The sequence below is a fragment of the Camarhynchus parvulus genome, chromosome 19 (assembly GCF_901933205.1).
Source record: "Camarhynchus parvulus chromosome 19, STF_HiC, whole genome shotgun sequence".
In the NCBI taxonomy this organism is placed as follows: Eukaryota; Metazoa; Chordata; class Aves; order Passeriformes; family Thraupidae; genus Camarhynchus; species Camarhynchus parvulus.
Genome location: NC_044589.1, coordinates 6,940,451 through 6,960,725, shown reverse-complemented (window position 1 = coordinate 6,960,725; position 20,275 = coordinate 6,940,451). Strand labels below are relative to the sequence as shown.

The 20,275-nt window shown below is 49.0% G+C and overlaps 2 protein-coding genes across 6 annotated transcripts in view; both read left to right on the top strand.

Annotated features, from left to right (window-relative positions):
• Window positions 1–1,242: 1,242 nt before the first annotated feature.
• Window positions 1,243–6,433, top strand: ERAL1 (Era like 12S mitochondrial rRNA chaperone 1). The gene is made up of 11 exons (XM_030962618.1): window positions 1,243–1,331; window positions 1,570–1,736; window positions 1,905–2,032; window positions 2,120–2,197; window positions 2,332–2,378; window positions 2,739–2,800; window positions 3,193–3,305; window positions 3,707–4,081; window positions 4,491–4,640; window positions 4,896–4,976; window positions 5,200–6,433. Exons 1-11 carry the CDS (start codon window positions 1,243–1,245, stop codon window positions 5,320–5,322), a joined length of 1,413 nt encoding a protein of 470 aa, XP_030818478.1. The 3' UTR covers window positions 5,323–6,433.
• A 1,189-nt stretch (window positions 6,434–7,622) lies between these two features.
• Window positions 7,623–20,275, top strand: part of FAM222B (family with sequence similarity 222 member B) — a 36,230-nt gene continuing 23,577 nt past the window's right edge. The window contains exon 1 of one of the 5 annotated variants that reach the window (XM_030962604.1): window positions 7,623–7,682. Coding sequence is in view for 2 of the 5 variants with exons in the window: in XM_030962603.1 (XP_030818463.1) it covers window positions 8,323–8,410 (88 nt within the window). In the remaining 3 variants the exon portion in view is untranslated. Of the gene's footprint in view, window positions 7,683–7,794; window positions 8,411–17,764; window positions 18,741–20,275 lie in introns of those variants that run through there. The other 4 variants (XM_030962608.1, XM_030962603.1, XM_030962606.1 and 1 more) reach the window with 4 other exon arrangements.

Below are 20,275 nucleotides of genomic sequence, written 5' to 3'. Positions count from 1 at the left end.
TGGTGGAATTGGGAGGGATGAGGAGCAGGTGGGGAGGTGCTGGGGCAGGAAGGGACAGGACCGTGGGGACAGGGCTGGGTGAGGGTGACACCGGGGTGACAATGAGTTCCCTGACCAGGCTGTGTGTCCCCTGCAGGCTCTGCTCTGCTCCCCGCGCTGTCCCGGGCAGGATATCATCGTATACTGTAAGTTGGCTATGAGACACTACAGTATAGATGATGTACTCCCCGGGCTGCACCGACCTCCTCCCGCCACTGCCACCGCCGGGACACGCCCGGGACACCGGGGATGAGCGGCACGGGCTGGGGGGACATCCCGGGCTGGGCGGGGAGAGGATCCCGACTCAGCCGGGCACCCACGGCCGGCGGGGAAACCGTTACCATTACTGAGTTTAGTAATGGTAACGGTTCTGCCGACGGCCGGCAACGCGGCACGGCACGGGATGGCACGGGAATGGCACGGGATGGCACGGGAATGACACGGGATGGCACGGGATGGCACGGGAATGGCACGGGATGGCCCGGGATGGCACGGGATGGCACGGGATGGCACGGGAATGGCACGGGATGGCACGGGAATGGCACGGGATGGCACGGGATGGCACGGGAATGGCACGGGATGGCACGGGATGGCACGGGATGGGATGGGATGGGGATGACACGGGATGGAATGGTAAGGACACAGTGATAGAGGAAGCCCTGGGGACGGGCACAGGACAATAAAGATTTGAGTTCCAGAACCGTGGCACCACTCTCCTTCCTCACCACAACCCCTGGGGGCTCCGGGCCTGGCGGAACTGGGCACTGGGGTCACCGGGAGCACCGGGAGGGCACTGGGGGGACACTGGGAGGGCGCTGGTGACCCCGGTGACACCGGGAGCACCGGCGACACTGGGGGGCCTCTGATGACACTGGGAGGGCACTTGTGACACTGGGGGGGCACCGGTGACACTGGGGGGGTACTGGTGACACTGGTGACCCCGGTGACATTGGGGGACACCGGTGACCCCGCTTGCGCTGTGACCCCGCGGTGCTGCCCCCCGCACCCCCCGGTGCCGCCGGCAGGGGGCGCTCCCGCGGCCCCGCCCCGCCCGGCGCCGCCGGCTCTCGGCCGTTTCCATCCCACAATTCCCCGCGGCCCCGCGGCGCTCTGGCCCCGCGCTCGCGCTCTCTGTGCCCCCGCGCTGTTCGCCAATGGGCGCGGGCACCGCTCGCCTTCCCGGCGTGCCCGCGGCGCGCCAACATGGCGACTCCCATGGCCGCGGCAGCCGCCCGGGCCGCGCTCAGGGCCGCCGGTGCCGCCGCGGCAGGGGCCGCTCCGGCCGCGAGCAGGTGCGCTGGGACCGCGGGGGTACTCTGGGGGCGGCTGGATGCGGGAAGTGGCGGGCGGGCCGCCGAGAGGCCTTGTGGTGGGGTGAGCGCTGCCCGGACGCTGCGTGTGGAGGGGGGGAGGCCCACACGAGGTTGGTGTGTTTTAGGGACGTTCTTGGTAAATTCGGTGTTCTCTTCCAGCTCGCCTCACGGGGAGCCGCTGGAACGGGAGCAGCTCGGCGCTCTGTGGGATCCCGAGCATTCCCAGCCGGTGCAGCGGGAACAGCTCGGCGCTGGGGAGGATCCTGAGCGTTCCCAGCCGCTGGAACGGGAGCAGCTCAGCCCTGGGCAGCCTCCTGGGCATCCCCGCCGAGGCCCCGCCCGCCGCTCTGGGCCAGCACCCGCCGCCTGTGGCCACCGACAAAGGTGAGTGGTGACAAAGGTGAGTGGTGACAAAGCTGAGTGGTGACAAAGGTGAGTGGTGACAAAGCTGAGTGGTGACAAAGGTGAGTGGTGGCGGCTGCCGCCCCGCCCCAGGGCTGCCCTGACCCCCCGAGGGTTTGGCAGCATCCAAGCTCCTCCTTTCCCCGGCAGAGGAGCAGAAACGCCTCCTGGAGCATCGGCCCGACCAGCCCGCGCAGCCCAGGGTGCTGAGGATCGCCATCATCGGCGCTCCCAACGCCGGCAAATCCACGCTCTGCAACCAGCTCCTGGGCAGGAAGGTGAAGCTGGAGGGGGCAGCTCAGGCTGTTTTCTGTTTTTTTTTTGTGTGTCCTGGTAATGTAACGTGTTTAATTGATTTCCTGCAGGTTTTCCCAGTCTCCAAGAAGGTGCACACCACCCGCTGCAAGGCCCGGGGCGTCGTCACGCACGAGGACACGCAGCTGGTGAGTCCTGGGGACCAAGGGCAGCATTTGCTCATCTGTGTCCCCTGGTGTCACCTCTCACTGCTCAAAGATGGGGTTTTCCCCTGAGCTCTCACTGCTGGCAAACTTGAAACGTTTGTTTTTCCTTTTCCTAGATCATTCTGGACACACCTGGCCTCACAAATCCCTTAAAAGCCAAGAGGTATCACCACTGGCGTGGGGAGGGGGGTGTGTGCTGCCTAGCAAGAGTAATAAAACAGGAATGTGATTTTCAGTGTGCAAAGTTTGTAAAACAGAAGTGAGCTGAATGCATCTTTTAGCCTGATTTTGCTTTCCAATAATTTTTTGTTGGCATTTCAGTAGCACACAGAGCCTGTGATGTCCCTTGAGCCTTTTTGTGTGTGGTTCTGTGTATCTGCACATGACAAGGGATATCACAACCCCTAAAGCAGCTTTGTGGCAGCTGGAATGAGGAAAAACATTGGTTTCCCCCTAGTTTGAGAGAGAGGAACACGATTATAATGAAATGCGTTTGGTTTATTCATTTGTATTTGTCTCTCAGGCATAATTTAGATGAAGCCATGCTGACAGACCCGTGGGACAGCATGAAACATGCAGATTTAGGTGGGTTTTCAACTCTTTTTTTGGATCAAACCAAATCCTTTTGTGCCACACAAGTTCCCAGCTGTGGTATCTGGGTGTTTGCTGGCAGCCCAGGGAGTGTGAACAAGGAAGGGAGGGCAGAGAAAAGATCTGGAATATTGAGCTGAGGAGGGGATAAGAAGTGTCTGGTGCCAAGGGGAGGCACTTTGGGTTAATAATTGGGCTTGGATGTTGAGATTTAGCACGTGTGATGTCATTAGGGTGGCATGGGTAAGCTGCATTTTTAGTGTTTTCAATAAAATCCTTCTTTTTGTGCCCCTCCTGAAGAGGGGAGTGACCATAGACTGTAAAGCTGCAAGTGAACATTCTGGAAAATGTGGATTCATCCTTTTCCCCTCCCTCTTTCCTGTCAGTCCTGGTTCTGGTGGATGTGTCAGATCATTGGACAAGGAACTCTCTGAGCAAGGAGGTGCTCAGGTGCCTGTCTCAGTTCCCCCACATCCCCAGTGTGCTGGTCCTGAACAAGGTAAATCCTGCTTGCTCTTCTTCAGGCACCACCTGGCCTCAGCACTGATGGGTTTTTGGGTCCCTGGTGTGTTAAAGGACACTCCAGAGTATTGAGGGGTGTGTGTTCCCATTGCATGCACAAGCACCCCTGAATTTGTGCTGCTGTCTGGGGTTTAAATCCATCTGGGAAGAGGAGCCAGGTGAGCCAGGGAGGATCTCAGCAGGGCTGACAGGTTCTCAGTGCTTGGGCAAAGTGTGCTGGCACAAAACTGTGCCAGTTTTGGCCTCTGCTCACAAAACTGTCCTGTCCTGCAGCAGCTGCTTCCCTGGCTGGTTTCCTCTGGCTCCTTCAGACCCAGGGCCCAGCTGCCCTCCTCATTTAGGATAAATCCTGACATCTCTCTCTCTCTCTGCCTTCAGGTGGATGTACTAAAGAAGAAATTTCTCCTGCTGGAAATAGCAACTGACCTGACAGAGGGAATTGTAAATGGAAGGAAACTGGAAGTGAAATCTTCACCCAAACAGGATTCCCGTTCTTCAGTAAAGCTTCCCCTTCATCCCACTCATGCTTCTCCACCTGAAAGCAAAGTCCCAGGGTCTCCCTTTGGGCAGGAGAAGAATCAGGCCCAGGAAGGCTCTGGTTTGGACAAGAGCAGTGATGCTGGGGGTGCTGGCACAGGGGAAGGGCCAGAGCACCATGGAGCCAAAGATCTAAAGGACATGAAAGGCTGGCCACACTTCCAGGAGATCTTCATGCTGGCAGCTCTGCGTGGGGAGGAGGTGGATACGCTCAAGGTAACTCCAGGCTGAACTTGTGTCACCCCTGGGGACTGGGGTGGGAGCCCAGCACTTCATGCAGAGCCTCAGCTTCTCTTCCTGGCCTGATGGGGGGGAAAAGTCATGTGTCAACGTGGGGTGTGTCCCTGCTGCACCTGCAGAGTTTTCTGTACAAGACTTTCACCTGGGGCTCTCCCAACAGCAGCTTGGAACAACAGGGAATCCACCCAGTGCTGTCTGTCAGCTCCAGGGCTTCTGTGTGACACACACAGCCCTAGGGAGAGCTGTCACAGCTTCCCTTTCTCCTGCCCCTGCCCAGCACACCAAACCACTGCCCCAGTGCCAGGCCAGCAGCAGTGCCCTCCCTGCAGGAGGAGCACAGGGGTGGTGGCACTGTGTGGGTGACACGGGTGTGCTGTGCCCACAGAGGTACCTCCTGATGCAAGCCAAGCCAGGCCCTTGGGAATTCCACAGCGACGTCCTGACCAGCCAGTCACCTCAGGAGATCTGTGATAACATCATCAGGGAGAAGCTCCTGGAGTACCTGCCCCTGGAAGTGCCTTATGGAGTGACTCAGGTGGGAATGTGCCCAGGCAGACTCAGCCCTGAGCTGTTTCGTTGGGAATTTTGGGCTGTGTGATGAGAATCCCTTTGTTTGGATCTCTGGGATCTGCCAGGCCCCGTGGGGTGACTCAGTACTTGCACCTCAGGTGTGCTAAGACCCTTTCTGTGTGTGAAGGGCCCACCCTTGTGTGCTGGAGTGTCCAAGGGAGGGGTGCTGGGGGTTCCTGAGGGTTTTCCAGGATTGCTGAGTGCTCCATTGCTGTGGCAGGTGACACATGTGTGGGAGGAAGGAGAATGTGGGGAGCTCCTCATCGTGCAGAGCCTCCTGGTGCCAAGGGAGTCTCACAAGGTGAGTCAAGGAAGGAAGATGGGATGCTGGGGAGGGTAAAGGGAGGTTCCCCAAGTCCATCCTTGCTGTGCTCCCCTCTCCCTCTCCTTTTGGAAGAGCCATGTACCCAGTACTGGCAACTGTGTTGCCTCATGGTTTAATGCTGGAATTTCCCTCATTGCTTCTGTGGCTGCACCGTTGTCCTGGGTGAGTTTGATGATGTTCTCTCTGGGTTTTAACACAGAGGATGTTGATTGGAAGAGGAGGAAGGGTCATCAGCAGGATTGCTCAGGAGGCTGGCCAGGACCTGATGAACGCTTTCCTGTGTGAGGTCTGCCTGAAGCTCAAGGTGGAGGTGAAGGGTTGAGCACTTGGTGTGCTTTAACAGCCCTTGAACTCTCTGATCATGTGGAGAAACCAGTCCTGGGGGAATCCTGGCACCTTTGTTGGATCCAGAAATAGAGGATGATTCAGTCACTACCATGGGCTGAAGTGGAATGTGTTATTATTTGGGGAAACAGCCCAAACTGAAATAAAATCTCCAGAGCTTCTATGGCATCTAGCTGGGGGACAGATACTGGAGAATCTGCTGCACCCATGATTCTGGTACTGCATTTCCAGAGCTGCCCCCCATTTCTTTTGGGCTGTGTCTCATGTCCTTGCTCTCAGGTGTTTGTACGTGGGAGTTCAGGAGCATCTCCTGCCTTGTAGCAAACAAAGGGTGGCAGTGAAGGATTATCAGCACATGTTTGTAATCCCTTCTGAAGGCTGAATCGTGGTCACAGAGGAGGATGAGGACCTATACCAGCTGGTGGTCTTGTGTTGACTTTTCTCCCTGCCCTGTTGAAGCTGGTGGGTGCAGGGAGTTGGTTTTAGGGGTTTACTGGCAGCTGGAACATCTGTAATGCCTGACTGGCTTGTCTGTCATGATGAGCCAGCATGGACCCACTCTTTAGGAGTTCAAGTAGTTTATTGTATCACTTACTTCCAAGTCCTCACTCTTTGCACCGGCTCACAGATACAAACACAGCAGCTGTTGCAGCTAAAGAAAACCCCAAAGTGGGAAGAGCAGCAGGTTCTGCAGCTCAGGTGCAACAGAGAGCACCTGGCACACATGTGTGTGCCTGGGCCTGGTGTTTGGGGCTTGTTTTGTCCCTTTGTCAGGTGTTTGGAGCACTGGGTACCTTCCTGCCAGAAATCCAGGTAATCCAGTTATAAATTAACATCCCAGCAGGGAAGAGATTGGGAAGGGTCTGAAACCCAAACCTGCTCAGCCCCTTGTCCCTTTCTGGTGCACTGTGAAAGAGATGTTTTACCCTTCTGCTGAAGAGCTCTATCTGGAATGTGAGATCAGCTGAAAACTGGGTTGGGAAACCTGCACAGAGTGTCTGTCCTTGTTCCCCAGGAGCAGGGGCTCCTGTGGTCCCTTGAATGCTGCTGTCCAACTTTTGTATTTCCCTTGCAATAAAATGAGGTCCCAGCACAAGTGGTTGTTCTCTCCTTTATTCCTCCCTGGCAGCCTGACCTCACAGCCACCACCTTCCCTCTGTTTCATTCCAGCTCAAACCAGAGCACTTTGATGTCATTCCTCCTTCCCAGCTGAGCTTAGATCCCGTTTGCTGACCTGTGACTTGTGAGGGTTGTACCTTGTGGGGGGGAAGAGCTGGGTAGGCAGGGTTGGAGGGGTCTCGTGGGATGGGGCACAAGGGGAAGCTGTCCCTTGTGTCTGTGTGGCCATGTCAGGGTCACCCTGTGCTGCCCCAGAGCTTCATCCCAGGCTGCTTCCAGGGATGGAGCTGAGTGCCCACAGCAACAGTGGGGACACTGGAAATACTCTTGGCATGGCAAGGGTTGAGTGTCTCACCTTCCTGACCTGCAGCTCCTTAACGAGCTTTGAGAATTAGGTTAATTATCCCACTGCAAGCCCATCACAGGGGGCGAAATCCTCACTTCCCTGTGGGGGAAAAGCTTCCCCAAGGACTGACCCCAGCTGTGGGGCGTCTGTTGGGACCTCAGTGTGGGCAGCACCGGAGCTGTGGCAGAGCCACCTCTGTGTCCCCTTCCTGACCCACCTGCATCTCCCTGTCCCCTCCCTGCCATGTTCCTTCATGTCCTCCCTGTGCCTCTGCCATGACCCCATGTCCTCCCTGTCTCCACCGTGTCCCTCCCTGTTCCCCACATGTCCCCTTCATGTCCTCCTTGTGCTCCCCCAATGTCCCCCAGTGTGTCCCCGCCATGTCCCTTCCCTCATGCCCCCCAGTGTTCCCCAATGTCCCCCCAGTGTCCCCACCGTGTCCCCCCAATGTCCCCCAGTGTGTCCCCGCTGTGTCTCTCCCTCATAGCCCCCCAATGTCCCTCAATGTCCCCCAGTATGTCCCTGTCCTGTCCCTCCTTCATACCCCCCAATGTCCCCCAGTGTGTCCCCGCCGTGTCCCCGCCGTGTCTCCCCAATGTCCCCCCAATGTCCCCCGTGTCCCCGCTGTTCTCTGCAGTACCCCCGGTTACCGGCAGGGGGCGGCGCGGCGCTGCCCCCCCTTTCCCCCCCCCCCTCCCCGCTCCCGTGGCCGCGGGGCCGCGCGTGCGCGGGGCGGGGCGGGCGGCGCGCGGGCCGCGCGTGCGCGGGGCGGCTGCGCAGCCAGCACGGCCGGGGCGGGCGGCGGCGGCGGCGGCGGGGCCGGGCGGGCACAGCGGCGGCGGCGCCATGAGGCCCGGGCAGGGGCACCGAGAGTAAGTGCGGCACACGGCGGGAGCGGGGGCGCGGCCCCACCGTCACCTCCTCGCCGTCATCCTCCCAGTCCCGCTCGCAGCGCGGCGGGACCGCCGCGGTTCATACCCCCCCATTGTCCTTCCCGGGTGTCCCCTCCCCCCGGCCGCTGAGGCAGCACCGGTGTGCCGACCCGCCCCCTGTCGCGACACACGCCGCCTGTCGCGACACTCTCTCCCAGCCCGCCTCGCCGGGGTCTCCCCCGCTCAGCGCGGAGCTCCCAGGCCCCCGGTAGCCCCGGCGCCCTCGTTACCTGTCCCCGGTACCGCGCACACGGCCGGGATCGCGATAGTGCGGCAGCTATCGCGACAGAAGTGCCGTCAGGGGGAAGGGGGGATTGCGGTCGCAGTGCGAGCACATCCTTTGTGTGATTCTTTCCCAAGAAAAGTCTCTTTTTGCGGGAGGCTCGCGGGCTGGTTTGGGCTGGAAGGGACCTCCAAGCCCATCCTTGCCGCGGGCAGGGAACAGGTATCGCCAGTAAATCATCCGCCGTTTTTATTCCCCACCAACCCATTTTCAAGTGTCTGAAGAAGGAGAAGAAGAAGAAGAAAACTGCAGAGCTGGACTCCAGTTCTCAGCGCACTCGTGCAGCAAAGTGCTGAGATGGTTTTGGTTCTGCAGCGTGTGAACCTCCCCGACCAACACCTGCGAGGGCTCACAGACGTCACTCACCCTCCCCTGGTAGCTCTAGGTACAAGTTTAGGATAAATCACAGATGCAGGTTGATTAGTTCAACCAGAATTTGTTCTACTCGCTTCTTCCTACAGTCCTTTATTTTTCCCTAGTCGCGTTCTCAAGAAAATACAAGTTTTTCTGGAAAACTTTTTTGCAGCAATACTTTTTTTCCTCCTTATTGCACAAACCCGGTTCTTTGTTGCTGCGGGAGAGGAGGGAGCTGGGAGCTCTCAGGAGATAAGGTTGGGTTCCTAAGTGATGTCATTTGTGCTGGAGCAATGGTGGTGACTTTCTGATGGAATAAATCCTCCTGGACGTGTTGGGGCTTTGTGACTGTGTGTGTGTGTGTGTGCACTGTGGAAACTTTGTCTGATTCAGCAGCCGGCTGAGAAAATTCTGTGCTCCACAGGCAGTGAGGGAGTAGAGTGATGAGAGTTGCGTTTTCCTTTCAGCCTCTTTATTTCTGATCAGGGCTTTTTAAGAATTTGAACTCGTTAGAGTCTGTTCATTGAGGTGGGTGCATAAAGCAGTGGGGAAAGATGCTGTTCAAGGGTCTTACAGGTGTTGGAGGTGGGGAGAGCAGAGTTTTGCAGCCAGCAGCAGAGTGAGGGATTCAGGAAGAGCTTTTAGGGGGGTCTGGTGTCCTGTAAAGCCAGTCCAGAGGGTCTGGAAACTTGGAGAGGAAAAGCAGTGATAACAGAAAGCAAGCTTAAAGCATTCACTATTAATTTTCAGCAGAGGAATGTTTGGATCAAAAGCGAGTAAGAGTCAGAGGGTAAGGTTTGCAATTAACAGAGGATCTAAGCTTTCATGGAGAAATGCTTCCATAAAAGAAAGGCTATTTGTTTTCCAGATGATGTTTACACTGGGTAGAATTTCTGAGGTGAAGAAATGAGAATTGCCCCTTGTCTGGGGGAGCACAGGTCGAGCAGGAGCTGGAAGAGGAGTTGATGAATTGGCTGTAATTCGCAGGCATCGCTTCAAATATTTTCAATATTTCTCAACTATTTTAAGAAGCTGTATTGAATTCCAGCCCAACCAGCCTGATAGTCTGGGGAGAGGAAGGATGCATATTGCTGGAGCAAGAATTAAGCAAAAATAGATAAATCTGACATAATGGATGACAAGGGAAAGCTGATTGCTGAAAGATGCTGGCATGCTCTGTTTTTGCATGCTTGGCATATATTCTGTTGTGTTACATGGCTTTTGAAGTGTAAAAAAAAAAAAAGAAATCTCATTTTGTGCTGAGATAAAAGAAAAAGCAGGTGCTTAAATTCTGTTAAGGATCAGCTTTGATACTGACATGAAGTAGTGACCTCGCTTGCATTTACCCCCCTGTCATTTTGTGAACTTCTCAATTGAATAAATAATTCACTTAGCACCAAATAAATGCCATTTAATAAGATGGTATTTTTGATCCCCCTTTCACTTCACATTGCAAACAGTTTCACACGTTTTCAGCTTGAGCACAGCCTGGGGTGCTATTTCTGTTAATAGCATTAAAAATATGTTGGAGAATGTCCACATAGTATTGTTTTTTCTCCAAATGTGAAATTAAGGAACCGTTGTGTTCTCTGCAGCTTGGATATTTGCCTTCATTTAAGCCTTATTTGTATTTGTTTCAAGTTGTCCTCTGATAGATAAGCTTTTGTATCTATGCTTGCTTCTGGGAATTGTTGCCAGATCAAGAGAAGTAAGGATTTTTGTCAAGGACTGAAGTATCTATCTCTATTTCCCAGAAGCTCATACAATGTGCAGGAGCCTCAGCTTGTGTCCTGTGCTGCACTTGCTGAGGTGCCTGGATGTGGGATAGAAACTTTTATCAGTGCTTCCAGTGCAATATTTTACTTTTTCACATTGGCTTGTCCATTCATTTTTACTCTTCTTCATTTTTGACCATGACTTGTTACTGGCCAGCACACAGAGATGGGGAGAGGAGGAAAGAGAAAGTTTTGCCCTGGCTGGCCTCACCCCAAAAACCTCCATCACCCAAACCTTTTATATCCTGTATATTCCTGGCTCACTCATCTTTGGTGAGGCAACAGTGAGGAGAGTCACAGATTTATGAAGCGACTTTTAGGATTCTGGGATTTATGGAGTTGCTAAATACACCACCCAGGACGTAGCCACAGCCTGATTTGTTTGAGTTATTTAACAGATGATCAGCACTTTTAAATAATTGCTTTAAGAACATGTAGTTCACTGAAATGCTACACCCAGCAGGTGAGTAACAGGTCACTCTGTTGTGTAGTAGTGTACTCACTCTTCAGAGGCTGCTTTGGGGGTGAGATGCCCCTGAGGATGAGTAAAGGTTTCACAATTTTCTGCGTCTGTAATGAGTCTATCACCCCACCCTTTCCAATTTTCAGCATTCGAGATGTTTAAGCAATTTAAAACGTTCTCAAACTAGGAAGTGAAGTGAGTAATTGAATTTTTTATTCCTTGTGTGGTATGCCACATTCGCATTTTCCCATTGTATTTTGTGACTCGTGTTGAAATCTTTTACCACACAGATCTTGGAGCAATTTTTTCTTTTAATTACAGATTGTTACTTTGACTGTGAATGCTAAAATGGGTTTGTCACATTATTAATCTTTCTACTTTGAAGAAAGAAAAAGCTTTCTAAACACTGATTGAGGAACAGAGCTCCTGAACAGGCATTCTGCTGGCTGACATCCAGAAAAGTTGTTCTGAACTTTACCCAAAGATATTTTTCCAAGGGGTTGTAATCTTTCAAAAGCTGATTTTACTGTCCAGGCAGGGCATAGCTTGGAGGAGCTGACAGAGACCTCTGTGTTCATCTACTGCTGGTTCCTATGTTTTTAGTAATTTGATTTAAATGAACACTTAAAAAGCCAGCAGCTGTAGCTTATGGCTGATCCAGCCTCATAGACCCTGTAGGTCTCTTTTCCTTATTTCAGCACGTTCTGTCTGGGTGTCTCTCCACACCTCCCCACTCATTTTCTATTTGTTCTGTGTTTGCTATAATTATTCCCCCATTGTGCTTCAGAATTATTCTTGGTTTATGTATTCCCATTGCTTAACTTGTTTATGCTGTGTGTGAGGATTAGTCCAAGTTTCCAGGGTTTATGGGGAAAACGGTGATATTTCATTCTTGGAATAATTTCTCAGGAATGCAGTTTGGCTGCAGTGTGGATTTGGTCGGGAATAGTGGGGGTGTAACACTGGGAGATGAAAACTGGGAAAGATTTTTCTTGTGAGTTCCCAAGTCCCGTGCAGGGATTCTGGAGTGCTTGGAATGTGTGGAGCACTGGGTTGCTGATTTATTTAGAGATAAGTGAACTGTTCCAGGCTTTTAAATAGATGCATTGATGGGTGTACTAGGGGGAAGCATTTTAGAAAACAGGTTCTCTGTAAAAATAACACGTCTGAGACAAACCTTTAAGTAAATTCTACTGATTTAGGTGACAGATCCTGCTTGCAGCAGGTGTGGGTCCTGTAGGATCTTCAGTGGGCAATGAGTGCTAATATTGAATTTCTTACGATGTCTGTAGTAAAGGTGATGTAGAAAAGGTGAACCATGAAAGTGCAGCTATTTTTAGTTTTAAAGAAAAAAAAAAAAAGCAGTCAGAAAATGATCCACTAAGTGATACATTGCTGACGTCTGTGGTGCAGCCAACCCAATTAAGGTGCCATATATTGTTTCCAGCAGGGTTCTGATTGTTTCTAATTTGGGAACCACGCGAGAGCAATGGAAATAGGTGAAACGCCGTGCTCTGCTCTGCAGAGTGATCTAGCATCCAGTTTCTCTGTAATTTCCCTCCTCATACTGGGACAATCTCCCTGGCCTGGCTAAGGTGGGAGCCACACATGCAAAAAAAAAAAAAAGCTCCCATAAGTCATTGTTGAGCACTGTGGACTATTTTCTCATTTCCTGGCCCCAGCATATCCTTTGCTGTATCCTGCTGTCCTGCTGTCCCTCTCCTTGCCTTCATGTTGTTAAACTTGGAGTGTGCATGTTGGAGGATGTGTGTCTCACAGTCCTGCCCTTTCCTGTGGCTGTCCCTTGCCACTCATTTTGTTCCTCTCTGTAGACAGTTGCTGCATGGAAAACACTTCAAAAATACTGTAAGGTGACTGTCTTGAGCCAATACCACATATATCTATGTATATATGTATAGATCTAGTTTAAATTCTGTTGGAAGGAAATCTTTGTATGAACCTTTTTCAAAAAATTATGCAGATGCTCCCACTCTCCGGAGTAAACTTCCTCCTCTGCTTATCTTTTTTTAAACCTGGAATGAAAAACAGCTTGTCTTCTTAACATCTGGAAAAGGGAGCCCTTCATGACTACTTTATATTCTTTTATCCAGCATTGTTCTTCATTCATCCTTCTGTTCTGGCACTGGTTTTCTTAATTTGTTGTCTTCTAAGCTGGAGCAATGTCATGTGCTTTGCCTTTGTTGTGGACAGGGAAAATTGGGGATTTGCCTGCCCTTCACTTCCAGCTCATCAATGTGTTCTGATTCAGGGTTGGTTTTTATTTTCTTCAACTACAGCAAAGCCCTCAGCTTTTGCCTGGAATGGGTGGTGTGTTCCTGGAGCTGGTAATTCGTGCATCCCTTGACTTCAAATTGTTCACAGCTCTGCTGAGCATTTGTGAATGAGTGTGGAGGAAAATCAATATATGAAAAAGCCAGAGTAGGGGAAGGAAAACAGCTCTTCCAGCACCTTTTCCTGGTCACACCACTGCCTGATTTAGTTTTTGTGTCCGTGAACTCTTTAGTGTTTAAATTTAGAAATGGATTGTTTTGGAACAAGTCACTTTTAAGATTGTTTCCAGGAGATTTGTGTGTAATTTAATCCCATTCAGGTTTGCTGCTCTCTGATCTGCTTGTTCTGCAAGACTTCAGGTTCTCTATTTCCCTGTGCCTCTCCCACTATATTCTACAAATCTGCTGGGGATTTTTTCCAGTCAAAACTGCAGCAGCATTTATGAATCCTTTTATACCTTTTCTGTTCCCTGTTTCTATTCAGTGACAAAGTGGTGTTTCTTATAATAAGCTGGACATTTAAAAAATGTAACTTCATTGTCTCTGAAGGATCTCATTAGTGATTCTTATTCGTATACTGTAGAAATTGAATGTGTGTTCTTTAAAAATTAGCCTGAATAATATATTTAGTATTCCTGCTGTATATTCTCTTATGTTTACCATTAATGTCCAAAACTGCTTAGTTTAATATTTCAGGGCATCTTTTTACTTAGAGCTTATCAATGAGTGAAGTTGCTGATGAAGAACAAAAAAAAATTCTTCTCAGAATGTGACAGTCCAACATAACATCTCAACCACTTGAATTTAAGTTGAGACAGGAAAGAATTAAGATTTTTCCATACTTCCATCTAGTGTGCATGAGGGAAATTGCATCCATGGCTAAAATCCCAGCCGAGCAGTTCCAGTTGGGCAGGGATCATCCCCCACTTGTCTTTGTTAAGCAGTTACTGCTGATGAACTGACAGGTTTGAGATCTGAGTATTTATGTGGTGGTACCTTTGTGATGTCCATAAAATGGTGACATGTGAAGTTTGAGAAAAATCACCTTTCACCATGTGGTGTTCGTGCTCTCCTTCACTGTGTTCTGCTCTATTTACTTGTCACTCCATGCTAGGATTTCAGCTGCTTGATTTATGAATTATTGCTATTGAAATAAAATTAAAGTGGCTGTTCAGTTATTTAAGAGCCAATTAAATCTGATTTTATTCTGATGTAACATTTCCAGTGAAAGGGCATAAAACGCAGTCTGTGGGGGAAAGTTAGATCTAAAAATGGTTAGTGTTTATTTTTTATAATCTGTCCTTTCAACAGCTTGACTTGGCAAATAAAATCCTTTGCAATCTCACAGCAGTGACTGCAGATGTTAGAAGTTACTCTGTATTTGAAAATAAAACAGGTTTGGTGTTTTCAGTGATCCTGTATAAACCTTTAGCTGTGGCTGCTGGTTGGAGAATGTATCCAGCCAGGGGAGAGGAATTTGCAAAGCTTTTGGAGAATATAATTTATTTACCAGCCTTTGGTGACTTTGAAAGGTAGAAACAAAGGGTCTTTTGGGACAAACGTTTCTCAAATCATGGGCTGTGCTGTCCTGAGGGATCAAAGTTAGAATTAGTTGAGTTTCCAGTATCAGATTGTGCTAATTACTGCGAGGTCCCTGCTCACAGGGGACGCTCAGGACGAGGTGCTTTGAGAAGTGCAGCCCAAGAACCTCATTCATGGGTCATGAGTGTTGTACTGGAGAGCCAAATTCACTCTTAAAAATCTGCTGGGGTACGGGCACTCTAAAAAACTGAAGTCACCAGAAAATATCCTGCCAAGACTTGTAGTCCTGAATTTAAATAGCAATAAATACAGCAAGTGGAGAATGAGCAGGTACTTTTCATTATGTGTGGCAATTAAAATGTGTCTCTTGGTAGTGGTGTTTCTTACTTGAGGAAATGACAGTGCAAATCTCAGTTTTATTCTGACAATTTCACACTGTACATGATATCTTCTGTGGGCATGGAGGGTGCTGGCTGAGCCTGTTTCAATATGAAGAGCCTGGTTTGCTTTATTTTTTTTATTAAAAATAAATCATATTGATGTGGATGTAATTTTATTTGTGACTAGACAAGCCTGCACTAGCCAGCTCTCAGGTTTGTGGCGTCTGTCTCCAACAAGATCATAGATATGGAGAAAATGATTTATTTTAGTATCCAGTGCTCAGATAAAACCCTGGTTTTGTGCAGATGGCACTGAAAGGATAACACACAGCTCGGACAAATTTGTAGAAACCACCATGTATTTCTACTAGAATCCAAATCTCCAGTACATCAGTAATATTGAGGTTTATATTTTTGTTACCTGTTTGGGTTTTTTTTTTGGTGTATATTAATTATTTGCTGAGTGTAGAGGTCGGTGGGGATGGTGTGCTCTGGTCTGGCTGCTCTGTGCATCTTGGAGGGTTCTTCCAGCTGCCCAGCCCGGCACTCTGCAGAGCTGTTGGGAATTGTCTGGTTGATCTTGGACGATGCTTTGGGGTTTTGGAATGGAAAGCGTGTAAGGGTGTGAGGGTGCTCAGCTTTTTGGAGAGGGTTGGAGATGGCCCAGGTGTTTGGGAGGGACCTGCTCTTCCCTCAAAGGCTTTTATAAAACACTTTAGTAGAGCACAATGAAATTCTGATAGCGGCACTAATTCTAAATAAGTGTTTGCTAAACAACGTTAATGGATTTAAAATGTTTTTAGGAATAGTTATTAGTCCTTCAATCTCGTATGGTGAAGGGAGTTTTGTCTCAATGGGGGGCTGCCATTTTAATGCTTCCTGGCAGGAGGCCTATTTTGATCATGCAAATTAGGTTGGAAAAAGTAGGCTAAGCCATTAAAAAGTAGGAGAGATCATGAAATTTTAAATTTTTAAGGTGACTGTTTTTCTAATTATTAACATTTTTGTTATCATCATTCACATATGTCACTTCATTTCCCTTAAATCTCGTGTCCTCATCCCTTAACTCTGACAGCCTCAGTGCTGGTTGCTCTTGCATCCACCACTCTAAATGGAAGCCTCAGTCCATTGGCTATTTTATTCTCAGCAAGGTGCTTGGAAATATTGCCACGTGGGGTGTTTTGCTGTATAATTAGAAATGCAGATACAGTCTTTCTACTTGCACCCATGGTTAATTTTTTCCTATTCCGTTAACATTAATAGGCACTGAAGGTTAAGCTTATGTAAACTCTGGATATTTGCAGGGTTCTTGTTGGCAGTGGAATTCATTCTAGGAAGTGGGAAAGGGGCACATGGGTGAGATATGGAGGCAGTGTCCAGAGAGGGCTGAATCTCTGGTGGGAAGACAGCAGGATTTTCACCAGGATCTCATCAGGATTTCATCTTCCCCACCAGTTTCTGGACAGAACGATGGGGTGACACAGCCCTGATGGAACCCAGGATCCCTCTGAGGTGTGGGGAAGAGCCTCCTGTTCCCTCCAGGAGCCACATGGATCCTGCAGGAACTCTGCAGCCCATCCCTCACATCCTGCTCCTCTGGGCAACGAGTGCGTCAGCAAAATAACTGCCTTGGTGCCCATAGGCTTGCAAGCTTCATTTAATCCTATTAATTTTTAATAGAAAATTAATATTAAGCCAGCATATTTCGAACATGGCTTTGCCTGTGCTCAGAAAGACCCTCAGCTGGTGTTTGCTTTGGAATGTTGGATCTTGCAGGAACAAGAACCTCCTGGAGCAGTTTGGGGCTAGGAGCAGAGGGATGCTGTCACCTTCAGCAGTTCCAGTAGCAGTGCCGTGTTCCACCTCAGTGATCACAAATGTTGGTTGGATTTCAAATCTCTCTCTCCAGAAGGGGTGTTGGGTGTGCCATGCATGGATAAACTGAGAGGAACTGGGCATTTCCAGCTCAAAATGTGCAACAAATGTATTTGTGTCAATTATCACTGCGCTGACCTGACCGGAGTCTGGTGGAAAATGCCAACAGTTGGGCATCAATTTTACAAGGACTTCAGTAACTACTAATATATGCAATTTAGGGGTGATGTTGTGCAAAAAAAAAGCATATTTTTAATTGCCATTTTCAGCTTTGCTGCAGTTGATGTTCTGCAGCCTCCAGAACAGTAAACTCGAAACAGGAAGGTCGACTCTTGGAGCTGATGGTATCTTTGTCCTTAAGAGAGGTTCTGGGAAAGTGATCTGCATTCCTTAGCTCTTGCAACCCTTTTTAATTGTTTTTTCTCACAACCTTAGCCTGATCTTATCACCCAAGTAATTGTTGCATCATATTTGCTTTATTGTCCCTGCTGGGATGCCAGATAATTGCTTTATACCTTTTAATGGAAAGTGTTTGGGAAGCCTGTTACCTCTGGGACATAGATGAGCGGTGCTGCAACTATTGCAACAGTTGCATTTATCCCATTTTTCTGAAGCTGGATGGGAATCCAGCAGGAGAAGGCTTGGATGGCTGGCACCTTCTCTAGAATTGAGTAGCAGCCATAGAGTTACTTGGTGTTTTAAACCCCATCATAAAAGTAAAGCTGCCAGCTCTGCTGTGCCTTGTGTTTGGGTATATCTTATCTGCGGGAATATTCAGCCAGACTTTCCCTTATGAAGTAGTATTGTAGGGTATTAATTATTCATAGTCAGTTTAATTCTTCTTTCTTGCATATTTAATTGTAATAACATGCTGTATGTCACAGTGATTTCCCAGAAGAACTGTACACCAAAGGCAAACCATTCAGGTATATAGTCTTAAATACATCCCTGCTAATCTTTGTTGTTTAATTTTGGAGCAGAACGGGATATTATCAGATGTTTCTTGCAGGGAAACAATTATGCAAAATCATGATTTCGGTTAATCTTTTCAGCTGAAATTTTCGAGCTGAAATAGCTGGTTTGATTTCCACTGATGACGTTTGCGTTGTCTTGCGTATTTTATGAGGAAAAAATGCTTAATGGGAGGGAGGACGTGACTTTTGTTTTCTTCTCTGCAGTGGGGGAGCCTTTATCAAAGACTTTGGAAGTGTCAATCGATTCCTTGCAGAAGATGAAGGAAGGGAATAAGATTTTTATTGAGTTTTTTCAGTGATCAGAATAGCAATGCCAAATGCTTGTGTGATTAAGATTTTTTTTAAACTTTTTTTTTTTTTTAACGACTGAGATGGGCTCTTAGTGCTTGATGTGAGAAAATATTGGAGGCACAGGAACTGCAAATGCATTCACAATTTGATTTGCATTACCCTCCTTTCCAGAGCTGTTTCTCGCTTGTAAAACACTTGGTAAAGGCGAATCCCTCGTGTTTGGAGAGCAGGATTGTTCTCAGAGATTTACCGTAGGAGTTAAAACTTCTGAAAAATCTGTTTACAATGTGTCTGAACTGGAGCATAGAGGACACAGTAGAGACTGTTATCTGTTTACTGCTCAGATAAGGAGGTGGAATAGATTGCTGGCCTGTTTCTGAACTCTGCTTAATGAATGGTTGCTAGGCAAATTGCATCTCAATCAGCTTAATCCTCAAGATGTCATTTACAGGTCTGCTCTTTGTGAGGGCCAGAACCGTGCGCTTTCAAACTGCACAGGCCAGAAATTGCTAGCAAAGCAGCTTAGAATAGCTTGTTCAAAAATTCAGTGTACATGTGCTGCTGAGCTGCCCAATTTAAAGTGCCTGTTGTCGCAGGGCCGTCACTGCCTGGCCATGCGCGAGATGAGGCGTGCGGTGATAGACAGGAGGCAGCAGCATCCTTAGCACCGTTTCTGGATCAGCACAGCCCACACCACCACGTTTTGGCACTGGATTAACGTGAAAGAAAAGCGTTTCTAAATGGGGACCGCACTGCTGACGTGATGAAAGGTATTTCTGCTTTGGCTGAGCTCGCTCGGAGCCGGGTGTGATGTTGGGGTGCGTACGTGGGACACGGTTAACAGGTGGGAATGGGAGCTGGTGTCGCCTGGCACGGGACAGGGAGCTGGGGCTGGCCTTGGTGAGAGAGCTGTAGTCAGGAGAGGGCACAGGCTGGCTGTGTGAAAGCTCCACGCTGCCTCTGGAACGTTGGACTTTCTCCTGCGGCGTCAGGCGAGAGCCAATTAATGGCATATGCTGGCATGTGGGATGCCCACATACATTAGGCTCATGGTTTAGTCCAAAGGAAAAAGTTTCCTAATATAGTTAAGCTTTAACAGTCCCTTTGTAAAGAGAGATAACAAGATACTGGTTTTATTGGTTTCCCATGACAGCGATTAATCTTGTTGTGGGCAGTGCATTGTTCTTTGCATGGCTACACCTTCCCTTCCTTTGAAATACATCCTCTGAGTGCTGTGTGTCATGACACCGAGCACTCTAAAGGCAAACTGCAAAAGGCTGGACTTGTTGAATACAAAAGGCATTTTACAACTGTTCATGGTCACCTTGTTCTGATATGAAATGTCCTTCACATGACACGGTTATTAAAAATACAGGTGTGAGCATACTGAGTGAACTTCACAGTACTTGAATAGTTGGGATGTGTGCAGCTTTTGTTTTATTCAAAAATACTGGGTTGGTTTTTTTTTAAGAAAAAGATGGCATTAAAGCATTGAGAACCTCTCCAAATAAAACATAAATAAAATATTCCACCTCAGTCACAGGCAAAATGACAGTGGTGCTTGCATCTTTACACTGTGGATGGGAAGAGGGCTGTCGAACAGAAGACTTTGTGATCAGAGAGTGCTTTTCATGCAAATGAAGATTTTATTACGTGCTGCTGAATCAGGGGCTTGTGTAGCGAGAACAGCACAGAAGTGATAAGATCACTTTGTCATAGCTTGAAATTTTGCCCAGCGTGTCTTTCAGATTGCTGAAACGAGCAAGAAACACTCTTATTAAGGGCACAGCAGTAACTGATACAATGTTTGGGGGGTAGGGCCGTTGTTTCTTGGTGGGGTCTGCCTGCAGGGTTCTGCCACATGTCCACAGCCCTGATTGCAAAGCAAGGAGGAATTGCAACCTGTAGGTCACCCTGTGCAGCAGCAAAGTCCTGTTCCTGATGGGATCCCTGTTCTGCTCTGAGTGAATGGGTATGGAATCTCCTCTGTGCTGTGAGCCAGGAGCTGCTACCGTTGATCAGAGCAGAGCTGTCCATCCTTTTGCCTGTGTTGCCCATTCCCAGGGGCTCTCTGCACCTGCCGTGGGGGCTGTATTTTGCTGCAGAAGGCACCCATCCAGAACTGCCTCTGTTGGGTTTTCTTTTTGCATTTGTTAGCTAATATCATCTTCCCAATGTCCTTTCTTTCATGGTTAGAACCGGTTTGGTTTAATGAGGGCTGTTGTTGCCAACAGGGGAGTGGATATGTGTGGTGGAGCAGGCATCTCAATCTTCCCCTGCAGATGGGGAGGTTCAGCATCCTGAC

What these genes read in the sequence shown, in the direction of transcription:
- ERAL1 (XM_030962618.1), top strand. Translation starts at nt 1,243, where the DNA reads ATGGCGACTCCCATGGCCGCGGCAGCCGCCCGGGCCGCGCTCAGGGCC. An exon ending in ACCAGCTCCTGGGCAGGAAG is followed by an intron (nt 2,033 to 2,119) that starts GTGAAGCTGGAG and finishes GATTTCCTGCAG; the next exon opens with GTTTTCCCAGTCTCCAAGAA. An exon ending in AGGAGGTGGATACGCTCAAG is followed by an intron (nt 4,082 to 4,490) that starts GTAACTCCAGGC and finishes CTGTGCCCACAG; the next exon opens with AGGTACCTCCTGATGCAAGC.